The following is a 16,151-nucleotide window of genomic DNA, read 5'->3' on the forward strand; positions in this document are numbered from 1 at the left end:
TATTTGTCCATTTTCCATCGAGATTTTCTTTTATAACCCACATGCAAAAAATAAACAAATTATAACTACCTTGTAGAAAATGAGTTATTCTTAGAAATCTCTCTTTGCAATAATTGTAAGTAGATGCTTTAGAGAGGAATCTAAAATGACAATAATTAATAAAATTTATTAATATTAATTTCTCTGGTATTAACAAATTCAATGAAGAAATGCTATCAATGAGAAAAGGAGAGCATAATATACTATACACTGGCACAAACAATTCATCATCTTAACATTCAATATAAGGTGTTGTCAGTTGAACTTTTCATGACCATAAAACTTACGGAAATGGGAAACTATCCTTTGAGACTATCCCAAGAATGTGCAGGTGCTGATGATTAAACTATTTCAGCTGCAAATTGCTCATTTTGGTAAGATCAGTCTCAGATGAAATAGCAAATTCCCTATAAGCCTATCAGGGACTTAACATTACTGAGGCTTTTTAACTTTGTAATGAATTTGTTGGTGATTCTCTCAAATATTTTGCACAATTCTCTAATCAATGAGATGGTTCAACCTATTCTACAACTTCTTTAACAGAAAGCATATAGAATATTCACAATTATGGGTTTCCCAAAGTACAGTTTGATTTTCCATTAAGTATGTTTTCTTCCTTTGTGCTCTGAAGTGATATAGTAGTATAAAAATACTCTTTTTATTCTGCAGTTGTGAGGCTTAAAGGTGTAGCAAGGCATAAGACAGTAGTCATGAAGTATAATGCTTAAAGGTAGCTTGGTGATAAGGTAGTTTTGTTTTTGAGCTACTGCTAATCACCTCTTCAAGGAAAACATTCAACTAAAGCCCTACAATATTCCATGTAAACCAGGTCATGTTTAAAACATAACATTAAAAGTAGCCTTAAGTCAACAGTGTGTGCATTCTCTCTAGTACACAATGTAGAAGACCAGTATATCAGATGTACATAGAACATGCCATTTTATTTATGTTTGTGATCTCCTAGTTTTATGTTGTCTTTACAATTACGTAGGTTAATATACTTATTATTATGTATTAGTTTACTTCTTTTCCCTCCATTATCTATCAATTGTTGACCTTAACATTTTATGAGAACAATCCAGTCTTTACATTTTGCTAATATTATTTCAGTGAACAAAATATTTAAAATGTCAAAGGGAAATACAAATTACCAGTCATTTAATCATATAGAACCTGTCAGATGTATTTGCATAGTGAGAATAAATCTTATCAGTAAAGAGGAAATTTAAGTCAATTAGTTTTTACTGTGAAAAGTCATTTAAAATGTAAAGATTAGAAGAATCTATCAGAATTATTTTCAAGGTTGCAAACCCAAAATATTCAGCACCTTGAATAGTTCTAGTTCCATAAATAATCATATACTAAAGGATAAAAAGAAAACATCCTATAGTTAAAATACTTATTTTGTTCTAGGTTTGGAGCTTTATATCTCCCAGTATGATCTCAGAAAAACAATGGTGCTACTAGAGACATCTTTTAAGCTGTAAAACTCACCAAAATAAGTAAGGAGAGAAGAGATTTCCTACAATAATTACACAAGTTGGCTCAACATCCAACCACAGGACTTTACAGCTTCGGAGTTTCTGTTCATCAGCTAGTTAGTCCGTACCAATGGTCATCAGAAATGATGTTTAAAGTTGACAAGCATCAAATTTGTACAACTTAAATTGGTTTTGTTCTGGTTGTCTTCTTTATCAAGAACATTTTATACTAAAAATATCCCTTCATCAGATGATTTCATTTTTGTTTGGCAAATCACTAGTCTCAGTATTCAGTAGAACACTAAAATGTATTTGATCAACCCATGCAGCAAGATTAAATGAGTTATAACTGATTTTGTATTTGTTCACTATACAGTGTATTTCAATTGTATGAACCAAAAATTAACTTAAAGTCTTCAAGTAGCATGAATGATGGATCTTTAACTGGATGAAACATAACTTTAACAAAATTGTAGAAATAATCTAAACATGGAGCTATTGATGAAAAATAGCTATTTATTTAGTTCAAAGCATCTATATGGAAGTATAAAATAAAAATGGGACACAATACATAAAATATCGATTCTGTTATATTGAAATGGCAATGGGGAAAATTACTTTTATTCTTTGCAGATAGCTAATGTGTTTTGAGGGTGTATGTACATTATGTCGTTTGATCTTCAAAGTGTAACATCGCTGAGAAACACATGGTGTTATTAACAGAAAACAGGCTCAGTAAGGTTAAATAACTTGCCATAGTTCTATCACCCCGGATGCTCTGATGCCAGAGCCTGCACTCTCAGCCACTGCCTTCTTCCCAAAAATAAGGCAGATGGCAAAATACCACTCTTAAAAATAAGCAGAAAGGGTGAGGCTTACCATAGGCCAAGTTCATAAATCATATCAGATTTGAAGAAATCACAGTGATATCTTTCTCTGTGATTGTCATTACACAATTCAGATGAGAGGTATGTATGTGGGGAAGGAGGTTCAGGGAGGAAACAACTGGACTTTAGGGACAAGAAAAACTGCAAAGTATGGCACATATACCCAAACCCAGTGCACAAAAAACCTAACAGAGGCTACCCCAACCTTTTGTGTATGCAACAGTAATCCTCTTTAAGGCAGGGATTGCTCTTCTCATCCTCAAAATCCTAACCTGAAAGTGGGGTGCTCAGATATGCAGGTTATGAGGAATGATAAAGAAGGATGTCCAGTGATCTTTTTCATCAGTACTTTAAAATCCCCCACACGTGCTCAGAAAAAAATAGCTACATGAACCAAAAAAGTCTGACTTTTTTACATGTAATGACACCAATTCTGTATGGGAGTATATAAAATTGTAAACTCAGAGGGTCATCATAGTGGTTACATATGTCTAATTAAAACAGAAAATTAACAAAAAGAGATCTGTAAATAAAGAAAATATATTAGTGGCTGTCATAGGAGAGGGGGCTGAGAGGAAGGGCAAAATGAGTGAAGGGGAGTGGGAGATCCAGGTTTCCAGTTATGGAATGAATAAGTCACGGGGATGAAAGATACAGCATTGGGAATATAGTCAACGATATTGCGTAGTGATAGATGGTAACTACACAGCTACACTTGTGGTGAACACAGCATAATGTATAGAGGTGTTGAATCACTATGCTGTACACCTGAAACTAAATTAACATGTGTATCAATTATACTCCAAATAAACAGAAAATTGACATATTCTTAATAAGTATAATTCAATTGGAAAATTGTTTTCAAACATGTTATCTATAAGGGAACAAATAACAAAGGAGAGCTAAGAGGGGAAGCATTCAGAAGTATTTCTCTAAGATAAGATTTTGTTAAGCAAAATAAAGTGTCAGATGAAATTTGCTTAAGGAGTTAAGAGTGTTGTTGTACTGTGCTAATATTTCTGCTAAAGAAAGAATTGCAAAAGAATTTTCAGTGATGGAAAAGGAAAGTATCACCAAGATAAGGAATGAAAATGTTAAAGAAGAGACCACATATTTCAGGTGTGAGTAAAGGCACTTTGAGCAAAATTCTCAATGTAAGTATAAATGAGAAGTGAGGCCAGGACACACATTATGCTTCAAAGTCACAGCGACCAACGAGACCTATGAAAATTAAGTTTAAACTCAAAGGACCAACATGAACATGCTACAGCTGTTAGGTAGGATAGAGGGGGAGGTGGAAGGTCCTACTAAAAGCCAACAAGAATTCCATAATGGACTCACTTTATCCTGTAAAAGCATGCACCTCTATGAGTAATGGGTACATTGGCTTTAGATACATTGTTACATGCAATTACCAATCAGAAGTGGAAAAGCATGATTACTGTTTTACAACACTACACAACTGAAGGCATGAACTTCACTTGGTGAATGAAGCTTGATGCCTGGTAAGACACCAATGTACTCAGCCTATAGTACAAGATCAAGTATCTTCAATTAGAACTCAATGGTTCCCATGAATCCTACAGGGAAAAAAAATCTATTACACAAAGATACTGACTCTCTATCCCTCAGCTTAACACTGTGATTTTGGGGGTACATTAATAGTCCTCTAGTTTTGAAAGAAAACATTCAACGATTTGAAATTAAACCAGACCAACAAACATTCTTCTATCATGAACCCATTGCTGTAAATAGAAAGTTACTCTATCAAGGAGTGAGGAAATAAAGTATGTCTTGTGCTGATTCTAATAAGTTACCAAAAATGCCTTTTAAAAAAATCACATTTCAACAATTCTTCCAAACTCTCTGATGAATAGTCTACTTGGAAATATTTTCAAAAGTCCAGGCTTTGGAGTCACCCAGGCTCCCATTCAAATCCTAGCCTCTACCAATTCTGAAGCCCTCTGCAAAAGGGCACTAAGATTCTCTACCCCTACTTACTGTACGGGTGACATTCTGTACCTCACAAGAATGCTGGAAGACAAAGTCGGATGACACATATATATAAAGCCTGTAGCATGGAGTCTAGCAAGAAGGAGGCCCTCAATTAGTGGAGGTTGTTTTTGGATTTGTCTTGTTGAAGAAGGTAATAAAAACGGAACTAAATAAAATGACAATGGAAACTTACTCCCTATTTCTTGGAAGTTGATCAGCAGTTCTACGTAGAAACCATCTACCTAGAGTATATTGTTAAAACAACAACAAATGAATTGCCTGTTAAGAATCTCCACCTAGAAAGGAGGTGAGTTAAGCTGCTGTCACAATGAACAGGTGCTCCTCAGAGGAAGCTACATAATCATAGACATTTTCCCCCTTGGCCTACATGGCTTGAGGCAGCAGTCTAGAACAGATGTTCCTTCTTTAGCTATTGTGTAAGGGCTCTCAGAAAGGAAAGGGAGAAAAAAAAAAAAAAAAAAAAAAAAAACCTGAACAGCTATATCTAAACAAATGTTAAGAGATCCTAGTAACACCGGTAAGAGATTACATGGGTTGGTAAAAGGTATAGTAAGGGCTCAAAATAAAAATGAGCCAGGCCTTAATTGCTTGAGAGTAAATTCTGGGGCAATTCTAAAATATAAAAATTTTTGGATAAATTATTCACAAACCAAATCACTATTAAAAATAAAAGCCACATTTTTTTAAATTTTGGGTAGGGATTAGGCTTCAGATTAGTCCTGTTAGTCCTATTAAATGTAATTTCTATGTTTAATAGGAATTAATAGACTTCAGCCATATACAGCATAGAGTGTGCAAAACTCCTTCAGGTCAGTCCCTCAGCTCCATCAATTGCTGGCAAGTCACAACCTTTCCAAGCCTCAGTTTTCTACTCTAAAATGGGAATAATAACAGTATGGATACCACATCTGGTTATTGTTAGGGCACCTGGCACTTAGCTAGCACTGTATATATATTAGCTTTTAAAGTCTGGCACCCATTGTAGATGAGAATATTTATAACTCCATAAATTTGTTATATGCCATGAATTACACTAGAGAAACCAAGGAAAGCAAGATAGACACAGGTCTTACTAGATGAAGTGAAGTCTAAGCAGAGATCAGAAAGGTGAAGATAGTAATTTAGCCAAGCAAAGTATGGACAGAATGTTCTAGGGCTAGGGAACTGTAAGTAGAATGGTTTAAACTTGAGAGAAGGGCAGCCCGGGGGCTCAGCGGTTTGGCGCCACCTTCAGCCCAGGGTGTGATCCTGCAGTTCCGGGATTGAGTCCCACATCAGGCTCCCAGCATAGAGCCTGCTTCTCCCTTTGCCTCTGTCTCTGCCTCTCTGTCTCTCTGAATAAATAAAAAAATCTTAAAAAAAAAAAAAAAAACTTGAGAGAAAATATTCCATGGAAAATTGTCATAGTTGAGGGGGTGAAGGACAGGTATGGAATGCAGACAGTGATTCCAGCTCCTTGTATGTAATACAAAATGGACCTCCACTTCAACGGTAAGATTTGCTCATTTATGACAAAAAGTATTCCTAAATGCCAGTGGATGAGTAATAATATAAACGTACCTTACCAGTAATTTCTTAAAAAGGAAATATATATATTTGCCTATTGTATTAATATGCTATTCCAGAACAGACCTTCAACACATTAAAGTTCCACATCTGTTGCTAATATTTTCACACTGATTCAGTAAGTTACTGAATTTTCAAAGCTGAATAGTGTAGAATTAAATAGCAACTTAAGGGATCAAGAGAATCTGAGAAACATTTGTCAAAAGTTTTCACCAATGTTGACACTGTGATCTTTTTCAACATACACTATCTAAAATTCAAGCAGTATAACCATATTTACCAGAAAGGAAGAAAGAATAAAATTTGACCTTGACAGAATCACTCTCCTCCCAGTTTTTATTTTTGCCCCCCAAAAAATTTCCTCTCCAAATTATTCATTTAAATAAAAATAATTTTAATATTTAGCCTTAATGAGTTTAATGAGTTTAATTTAGTACAATGTATGTATGTGTATGTGACAGCATCTATTTCTAGGACCCACGTGAACTCTCAAAGAGACCAAGTATAGCTGTCACTGTATTTATTACCCTTCTCCTTTGAATGCTTCTCCATTCATACACTTTCTCCTTCTGCCCACCACCTAGTAACACAATGCTTAAATTACTCTGAGAATGCCCAAAGCCCTCTAATCCTACTAGATCTTAGGAAACTTTGCAATTAGACTTGATTCAAATGCCAATCTGAATGCCTGATAACAGTATGGCCTTGGTTTCATTAGAAAACCCTTCCTATGCCAGTGATATTATTTGTAAAATAGAACACAAGCTATAAAACATGGGAGGGAGCACTACATAGTATTTCATTGTATAGGCTCTTGGAAGAAGCCTGTATGGGTTCAAATTCTAGTTCCACCATTTCGTAGCTAGATGACATTGAGCTAGTTATGTTCTACTTCTGTGCCACAGAAGGATGATAAGAGTGAAAGGTGAAAAATTATTTTTTTTTAAAGGTGAAAAATTATTATCAGGATTGACTAAGATGGGCAGCCCCGGTGGCACAGCGGTTTAGCGCTTGCCTGCAGCCCAGGGCATGATCCTGGAGACCCTGGATCGAGTCCCACGTCAGGCTCTCTGCATGGAGCCTGCTTCTCTGCCTCTCTCTCTCTGCATCTCTATGAATAAATAAAATCTTAAAAAAAAAAAAAAAGGATTGACTAAGATAACATGCATAAGGCATTTGGAAGAATATCTGGCTCACAGAACACTCAAAAATGATAAGTATTGTTAATTCATAGATCTATCTTATACTTTTATGCATAGTTTTGTCAGGGGTCTCCAAGACCACCCTCTGGTTTGACAATTTGTTGGAAGTATCCAGAACTTAGAAAGTTCTTGTACTCATGGTTATAGTTTATTACAGTGAAAGGGGACAGATCAAAATCACCACTGACTTCTCCCAGAGGAGTTCCATTATTCTAGTAATGATGTGTGACAACACATAGGAAGTACTGCCAACCAAGGGAACTCTCCCATGCCTTGGAGTCAAGAGTTCTTTTATCAAGAAGGTCAGTGGACCTTCCACATGGACAACCTTAGCTACTCAGCCTCTAGCCTCCTTTGGAGGAGAAACTGAACAGAGGGGTCCAGTGCTTCAGGTGAGCAAGAACAGGTGCTCATCATAAATCACATTTCTAGCAAAAAACTATCTGTAGTTTGGTCCAAGTCCCCAGGTGTACGAAAACATCCTTATGAGACAAGATATTCCAAGGGCTTACAGGTGATCTGCCAAGATCCAGTAGAAGGTGAGGACTTTCTTTGATATATGCAGGGTTAGAATACCTCAAGCCTATTAAATTAATCCTTCACTGCACACTACTTTATTAAGCAACTACCATGTGCAAGGAGCTGTGATAAATACTTTATATTACCTGGTTTAATAAATACTCTTATGAGAGAGGAATTAATATTTCTATTTATAAATATGGAAACTGAGGCTCAGGAAGGTTACATCAGTTCACAGTCACATAACTAGTATGGAGTCCAAACTTAGCTCTCTCAGACTGTAAGGCCTTTGCTACTCCACCTAGGCCACTGTTGCCTCGTAACATATAAAAGTTAAATATATTGTACAATATATCACACATATAGGCACAAAGTAAATATATTTATCAATCAAATCCACTTCAACTTCTGGTAGTGAAAAATTAAAGAATCATTTTGAACTTGCGGAGGGAAAAAACTAAAGCTATAAGCCAAGTGTGTATTTATTGTAGATTAGTTTTCCTTTAAAATACTGAGTTTTTATTAAAGAACTATCTCATTATAACCAAATGATTATAACCAAGTCCAATAAATTCAGCAATAAATTTTACCTGAGAGTAAAAAAGAGCCACTTCTTTAAAATTCAAGTTTTCTTTACCCTTCGAAACTTTTAAGCCCCACAAACATCTGCTGAGATAGAGAAATGATTTACCCATCTATTTACAATAATATAATTTTTTGTTGCAGAAATGTATCACTAGTTTCCCCAGGGAGGCAACAATGCTTTCTTGCTTTAATATATGTGTGGCTTTTTTTCCCCTCATCTAATCAGCTAATACTTTTCAAAAGATCTTTTTAATGCCTAAATGAAAGGATTCCACATCAAAGACCTGACCCCCCTATTAAAGTATCTAAAGGAAACCCTAGGAATGTAAAATCCATTCAAAGGCAAATCGCAGGTAGCTTATTGTACAATGCATTAAGAAAAGAAAAGGAAAGGAAAAAAACCCTTCATAAAAGCTTCATGGAATTTGGTAAAATTATACCACAAAAATACAAATTGATCTTAAGTATAAAGAAACAAATTCATAGCCAAAAACATATTACAAAAGTGCTCTATAATTGGCCAGGAGGGGAATCTTTATGAAAAACTTCAGAATTTGTCACATTTTCAATCAAAATTTCCAATTACAGCTTAATGTTGGGAAGACCAACAAGAGAATAAATCACATAGTTTTCAATAGTATTAAAATCTGAAATTTTTAAAGCTAATTTTCAACATCAAGAAAGGTAGGTTTTACTGCAGACAAGAAGAATGGAATAAAGTAATGAAATTAAAATGATCATCGATGAGATAGTATAGACACAAATAGTTTTTTAAAAAACAAATTAAAAATTTTAACATACCATGAATGTGGTTCTGAAATTATTCAAGTCATTAAAAAAGTCTTCCACGGACATCTTCTTCACGTCAATGGCATAGTATCCCATCACACTCTGGTATAACTTCTCCATATTTTCATGTAACTTTAGAAGTTTCTCATATTGTTCTTTTGCGCTGATAACAAAGCTGTATGTTACAGTTAAGGGATTCTGAAGTTTACAAAGTGATGTTTTAGAAGAAAATAAATAAATAAACCCTGTGAGTCCAATTTTGAATTGTTAGTCACTGTTAAACATTCCTCAAATGCCAAAATTACCGGTTTCACTGCTCTTATAATTCAATCTATCCTATACAGCAGTGAAATCTTAAATTCAATCTCTTAACTTGGTCCAAATTATCAGAAAAGTTGAATATTTATTTAATATTTTTCTTTTACAATTTGAGTTCAAGGAAATTCTACTTCCAACTTGCCTGTTATCCAGATCACGCAACACAATTTAAATTAGAGCTCATTAGTTGAAACTGAGTAATTCCAATGATACTGAAATCAACTACATGGGTGCTGACCATAGAGGTGAAACTGGACAACCGGGGTCAATTTGAGGTTCCTGCATCTAGTGGTAGTGGCAATGGGCAAATGCCTCGATCTCTGTGTGCTATAATTTCCTCATTTGTAATATGGAATACCACTCATTTTACAGGGCTGTTGTGAGGACTACAGGAATTAAAAAGGCAAAGTTCTTAGAGAAATAAATAGAACTTAGTAATAAATGTGAATACTTAGTATTTTTATTGCCCACTTGCTCATTTTAAGTTTTAAAAATTTCTAAAGTTATTAAAAAACAAATTAAGAGTTACATTAAAAACTTCAAATATTATGTAACTTCATGTTTTAACTCTCCTTTGGAAAAGTGGTTACATACCTTACTCTGTATGCATTGCTTGATTTACAACTATGATCTGGTACAAACACGTGCACATACAGAAATGCTCTTCTCTCATTCTTATTTATGACAACACAGTTCAAAAGACACTGATTTTCAGAAGACTAACAGTGTAAATGTAGTGATGGCATTAGAAAACAATTTTTAACCAAACCATAGAATTTCCTTTGTGGTGTGACAAATTGCTAATGCAGTTAGATATACTACACCTCATTTTGAAAAGATGACTCTGTAAAGAGTATCATTCATAATCCTCTATGGCTCCTTTAAACTGGGACATTTAAAAGAAATGGAACATACAGAATTAAGCTTATCGAAGCCATCTTATTGTCTTGAATGTAAAAAAAATATATTAGTGTGACTTTTTTTAAAAGTTAGATATAATAGATTCAGACTAAGAAAAGAAACCAAACATGGAATGATTATAATCTAAAGGAAAGGTTTTCCACAATTTCAAAAGATAGGGCTCCTCTAATCAGAGTATTCCTCAGTGGAAGATAAAATAAGGAAACTGATCGGGGCCCTTTATTTTGAGAAAGAAAGAAGTAGCACTGCTGCCAGATGGGTGGTGACATCCAAGGAGCATGGAAAATTTCTAATAATTAGAACCCAACTTCTCCAAAAGGAAAGACATCTCAGGCAATCACAGCTGACTTGTATCTATGTCTAGTCAGTCTACAGATTACCTATTTGCCCTTCTAGGCTGGTTCTCTCTTTCTCCTCCTTTTCCCCTCACCCTCATACTACGTTATTTTATATATAGTATTTTAGGAAAAAAAGAATAAACTAGAATGTAGGAAGTCTGGATTCTAATGCAAGAGTTGCTACTTTTTAACAACCTTTAAGAAAAATCTATAGATCATTCTGTGGCTCAGTTTATAATCATCTGAATAGCAAAACGCCTCCTTACATTTTTTAGAATCTAGATCATAAGAGTAGCAGTGGTTGATGAATTTAAGTGTGGTATCACTTTTTAATACTTGGTTAAATAACAACAGATTTTGTATAATTATTCAAATCACAAAATCACAAGAAATTTTAACAATACAGTCACACGTGACAGATTTCCAATCACTCTGTCTTATGAAATATCCATATTCATGAAATATTATAAAGTGAATTTATGTAAATTTAAAAATCACATTTGAAACGCACTCAGGAACTAACATTAAATGGACCATATGGTGATTCATTTGTAATGCGAAATAATCATTCCTTCATTTATATAGTAAGGTCAGAAATCAACGTTGGTTTCTTTATTCAATCTATTAACTCTCACCTAAAATCATTTGTGTCTCAGATACAGACTATCACCATATGGATTATTTATACATCCTTAACTCTTGCTTAAAAGAGAAACTGTTTTCTATCTTATCATTGAAAGCTTCCTTCAATTCTTCCCTTTCCACAAAGCCTTCTCTCATCTCTTCAGCTATGTTCATTCCACTGAACACATAGCATTGGTAATCCATTGTACTCTGCTGGAACACAGCTGAGTTTTCTCTTCTAGTTCAATTCCCTACTTGTCCTTTGTTCTTGCTACATTTCTGGAGGATGGTCACCTCTGATTGTCAGCCCTGTCTGTGGATGCTATGTTCCATCTTCTCTGCTGCATTAAGTCTACTCATCTGCCACTACATTGGTGCCAATTATTCATTTTCCCCTAGTGTGTCATCATTCCTAAACTTTGGTGGCATGGGTAACAGGCCTTCTCAAAAGTGCGATGAAAGCCATGGAACTTCCACTGAAAATATTTCACATCTACGGGTTCACACACATACAATTTGGTTGTAATGCTAAGGGCTAATCGTGTCCCTGAAAATTAGGTGTACTGGACAACACACCAAGTATACTACTTTAAGGGGGGTTTCTAATTGTATGGCCCTAAAGTTACTCCTTTTCTTTCCCCTCCTTGTGTGTTAATGTTTTGCATTTTAATAATAGGCACTTTACAAATACTAGTAATTTTATCCTCATACCTGGGAATATGCCCATTCTCAAGAATCAATTTGGTCAACAGGTTAAAATAAAACTCTAAGTATTATCCAATAACACTTTTTAAGATGTTCAGGTAGTAATCACAAGTTAGTGAAACATCAGAAATATGCCTGAACATTTTTTTTTTTTAAAGACCTATTTATTTATTTGAGGAGAGGGGCAAAGGCAGAGGGAGAGGGACAGAGGAACTCAAGCAGACTCCCCACTGAGTGTGGAGCCCGTTCCAGGACTCCATCTCACGACCCTGAGGATCAGATCAGAACTGAAATCAAGAGTCGGGTACTTAACCCACTACTCCACCCAGGTGCCACCCTGATCATTTTTATTTTTTAAAGATTTTATTTATTTGACAGAGAGAACACAAGCCAGGGGGAGAGGCAAGCAGAGGCAGAGGGAGACGCAGACTCCCCACTGAGCAGGGAGTCTGATGCAGGACTCCATCCCAGGACCCTGGGATCATGATCTGAGCCAAAGGCAGATGCTTAAATGACTGAGGCACTGAGGCGCCCCTGCCCCCCAGCATTCTTAAATAAATATATTTTTTAAGACTTTATTTATTTATTCATAGAGATGCAGAGAGAGAGAGAGAGGCAGAGTCACAGGCAGAGGGAGAAGCAGGCTCCATGCAGAGAGCCTGACGTGGGACTCGATCCCGGGACTCCAGGATCATGCCCTGCACTGTAGGCGGCTAAACCACTGCACCACCGGGGCTGCCCGCCCCCAAGCATTATTTTTTTTTTAACATTTTTTTTAATTTTTATTTATTTATGATAGTCACAGAGAGAGAGAGAGAGAGAGAGGCAGAGACATAGGCAGAGGGAGAAGCAGGCTCCATACACCGGGAGCCCAACGTGGGATTCGATCCCGGGTCTCCAGGATCGCACCCTGGGCCAAAGGCAGGCACCAAACCGCTGCACCACGCAGGGATCCCGCCCCCAAGCATTCTTAATCAAAGTACAATTCTATGTAAACAGTAAAAAGATGTGATGAGAAAGAAAGCCAAGAGCCAAAACCATGGAAATGACATGGTCTGTTTTAACATCTAGAGTGCTTTATAAGTTAATTTTCTTATCATTGTTATCTCTGAAACAATTTGCTTCCAAAGGAATGAAGTAGAGCTTTGAATAACTGGAATTACCCACAAGAATGGGTAAAATTGTGATTGAACAGAAACAATTTGGGAAATAGTCAAATTAATTTTCGGTTTAAAATGATTGTCTGATAGGCCAGAATAAATGGTTACATTAACGAGGCACTCTACATCATTACTGATGGGAGATGGTGAAACCTCCCAGCACAAACACAGTCTACATTTAGTCTCATGTCCCGCCCTCATTATAGTGCTTCCCCCAAGAAAGATATCCATTACTTCCATTAACACATCTTACAAGGACCAGCTTCAATCAGTCCTATATGTCTAATACCTTTTATAGATCATCTTAAGTATTCAGGATCCAGACAGCCATTTGATAAGTATTCACTAAGCTCCACTGCATTCTACTCTTCTGGCCAATAAGAAAACACTAGTTAACGAGGTAGTCAGAATCCCTGATGTCATGAAACACATGTTCTGGAGTGTGATGATAGAGGATAAAGAAGTCAATGCATGAGATGTTCAGAGAGTTGAGAAGTAGGATGATGAAAATAAAAGCGTGTGATATTATACAGACTGAGAGACGCTAGTTTACATTGGGTTGTCAGGGAAGTCCCGACTAAGGTGACATTACTAGGAACAACCAGGGTGTAACTATGAAGAGCAATGAGCGCCACGTGGTGTAGTACGTTCTATAAGCACTGTGAGATCTCAGGGGAGGAAAAGATCATTACCAATTTGGATGAGAACCAGGATATTTTAACCAGAGTTTTAAGTTTGTTAAGAATGTAAAGGGAAAGGGAGCCTGGGTGCCTCAGTCTGTTAAGCATCTACCTTCAGCTCAGGTCGTGATCCTGGAGTCCTGGGATCAAGCCTCAAGTGTTGGGATCCTTGCTCAGTGGGGAGCCTGCTTCTCTTCCCTCTGCTGCTCCCCCTACTTGTGCTGTCAAATAAATAAAATCTTAAAAAAAAAAAAAAAGAATGTAAATGGAAGACAACGAAAGAAGGAAGAAAACGAGAGAGAAGGGTAATTCAAAAGAAAAATTTGCTAATACAAATCATCCAATTACCCAAACTTGCACTCTTACAAATGTACATGTATTATACAGTTTATGTTCCACAGATCCCATTCCTCTATTTTACTAACCACTGTTTAATTAAATAGAAACGTACTGAATTCCTTTACCTAAAAGATGCTGTGTTTTACACAGTGTGGAATATAGATATATGACCCAAGTCTTTCAAGGAATTTATTGGAATAGTTTTAGCATCTATGTAATAATTCCAAAAATGTCTAAAATATTGCAATATACTAGAACAAGAAAAAAATATGAAAATAAAGTAGGACTGCAATGAAGAAATGTAAAGATTATAACATGGAAAAAGCCAAGGTATTGTAACATAAGTTGTGACAAATAGAAAAATATTAAAAAAAAAAAAAGAAAAATATATAAATGTTTGGCAGAATGACTTTTTTCTAAGAAACTCAGGAGATGGGGTAGGAAGACAAGAAAAGGCAAATCCTGCACAAGGAGGACTTCAAACGCAACAATCTAGGATCTATTTGTTAGTTCCCTTAAAATAAATATTCTAGAATCTAAAGTTCAGAAGAAACGAACAGGTACCACATGACACAAATCCTGGCATTTTCCTAATTTTCTCACGTTTAGGAGCTAAGTATGTATATTTCACATGTAATAGTTTGCATATACCAATATCGGTGGCCCTGCTTCGAATTCGTGTCACACATTTTTCAAGCAAATATTTACAGAGGAAATAGTCAACTCCAATTATATTTCTGACACTGGCTTAACAATTGGAAAATAACATAATTATTACTAAAAAGTTAATGTGATATATATGAAATAATTGTACATGCACTTTAAAGGATGAACTAAATTCATCTTTTTATACTCAGTAGTGTATGTAAATAAAAAGCACGCGCTGGAAGAGTAAAATTACAATATGCTATAATTGAATGCTAATAGTGAAATTTCAGATAACAAAGTTCTATCGTTATAATTGGAAACAATTCAATTAACGGATTATTTACGTTACTAAATTATGATTGTTTAAATATCTACTTGTAAAAATGCATCCCTAACAACTTAGATAATATCAATTCTTTCAGAACTGGTTGATGAACCAAACCACTTGACATGTGTTTCAAATAATAAGCACTAAAACTTAAAATGTAAACAAAGTTCCAGCATTAATAACCCACATTTTAGTTAAATAATTTTTATTCATTGTGCATTTTAGTTTCCAAATTCTTTCACTTTCTAAGATCTGATAAGAAGCTCACAATTTGCCATGTTAATAAGATCTATATAAATCCATTTAATATTCCAAATGTGACTTGTTGTCAGTCCTAATTAAAGTAAACAAAGCTTTGCAATGAATGAATTTAATTACTTCGAAACTAGTATGTCTAACCAAGATGAAAAGCAAACGAGTGCAATCTAATCTCAGCAAAGAATATTTATGATTATAAGCTTTGTCAATAGCAAAGTGCACCAACTGTTCATATATCTGACTTCCAAGAGATACATGAATGCTAATCAGTTCATTAGAGGCTTCTAGGTTGTGATATTTAGCGACAGGATGTAGTAGCTTTCTTGTCCATGGAGCATAATTGTACTCTGAATGAAAAATTGTTTCCAACAAAGCCTCATCCTTCCTGATTCTGATTTCCTGCTGGTTGCTTTTTATGAGCTGCATACCTTTCAAGAAACCGACATCATTCAGCTTCTTGTGTCATATGAATACAAGTATGGATAGGTCCTGGGATCGTCTGCTGAGCAGGATTCTATCACCTTCTCTCTAAGCTCAGGAATTTATCTTAGGTTATAGGTTCCAGAAACCTGAGCCTCCTAATTAGTACACTCACAGTGTATTGCCAGAAACTGTATGCCAAGTAAACCCTTTTCTAAAATGCATTCTCTCTATAGGGAATGATGAAAGTACTTCAATTAATAGTGCTTAATGATTAAAATAAACTGTCACATATGAATATTTTACAATGATAAAATGATTGAGGGGG

At 35.4% G+C, this 16,151-nt stretch overlaps 1 protein-coding gene across 18 annotated transcripts in view; it reads right to left on the reverse strand.

Annotated features, from left to right (window-relative positions):
* Positions 1-16,151, reverse strand: part of DIAPH3 (diaphanous related formin 3) — a 508,102-nt gene that overhangs the window by 173,947 nt on the left and 318,004 nt on the right. For 15 of the 18 annotated variants that reach the window (XR_005376327.1, XR_005376326.1, XR_005376328.1 and 12 more), the window contains one exon: positions 9,097-9,261. Coding sequence is in view for 14 of the 18 variants with exons in the window: in XM_038569687.1 (XP_038425615.1) it covers positions 9,097-9,261 (165 nt within the window). In the remaining 4 variants the exon portion in view is untranslated. Of the gene's footprint in view, positions 1-69; positions 141-8,300; positions 8,380-9,096; positions 9,262-16,151 lie in introns of all 18 variants that reach the window. The other 3 variants (XR_005376329.1, XM_038569693.1, XM_038569692.1) reach the window with 3 other exon arrangements.

This window comes from Canis lupus, chromosome 22 (genome assembly GCF_011100685.1).
Source record: "Canis lupus familiaris isolate Mischka breed German Shepherd chromosome 22, alternate assembly UU_Cfam_GSD_1.0, whole genome shotgun sequence".
Lineage (NCBI taxonomy): Eukaryota > Metazoa > Chordata > Mammalia > Carnivora > Canidae > Canis > Canis lupus.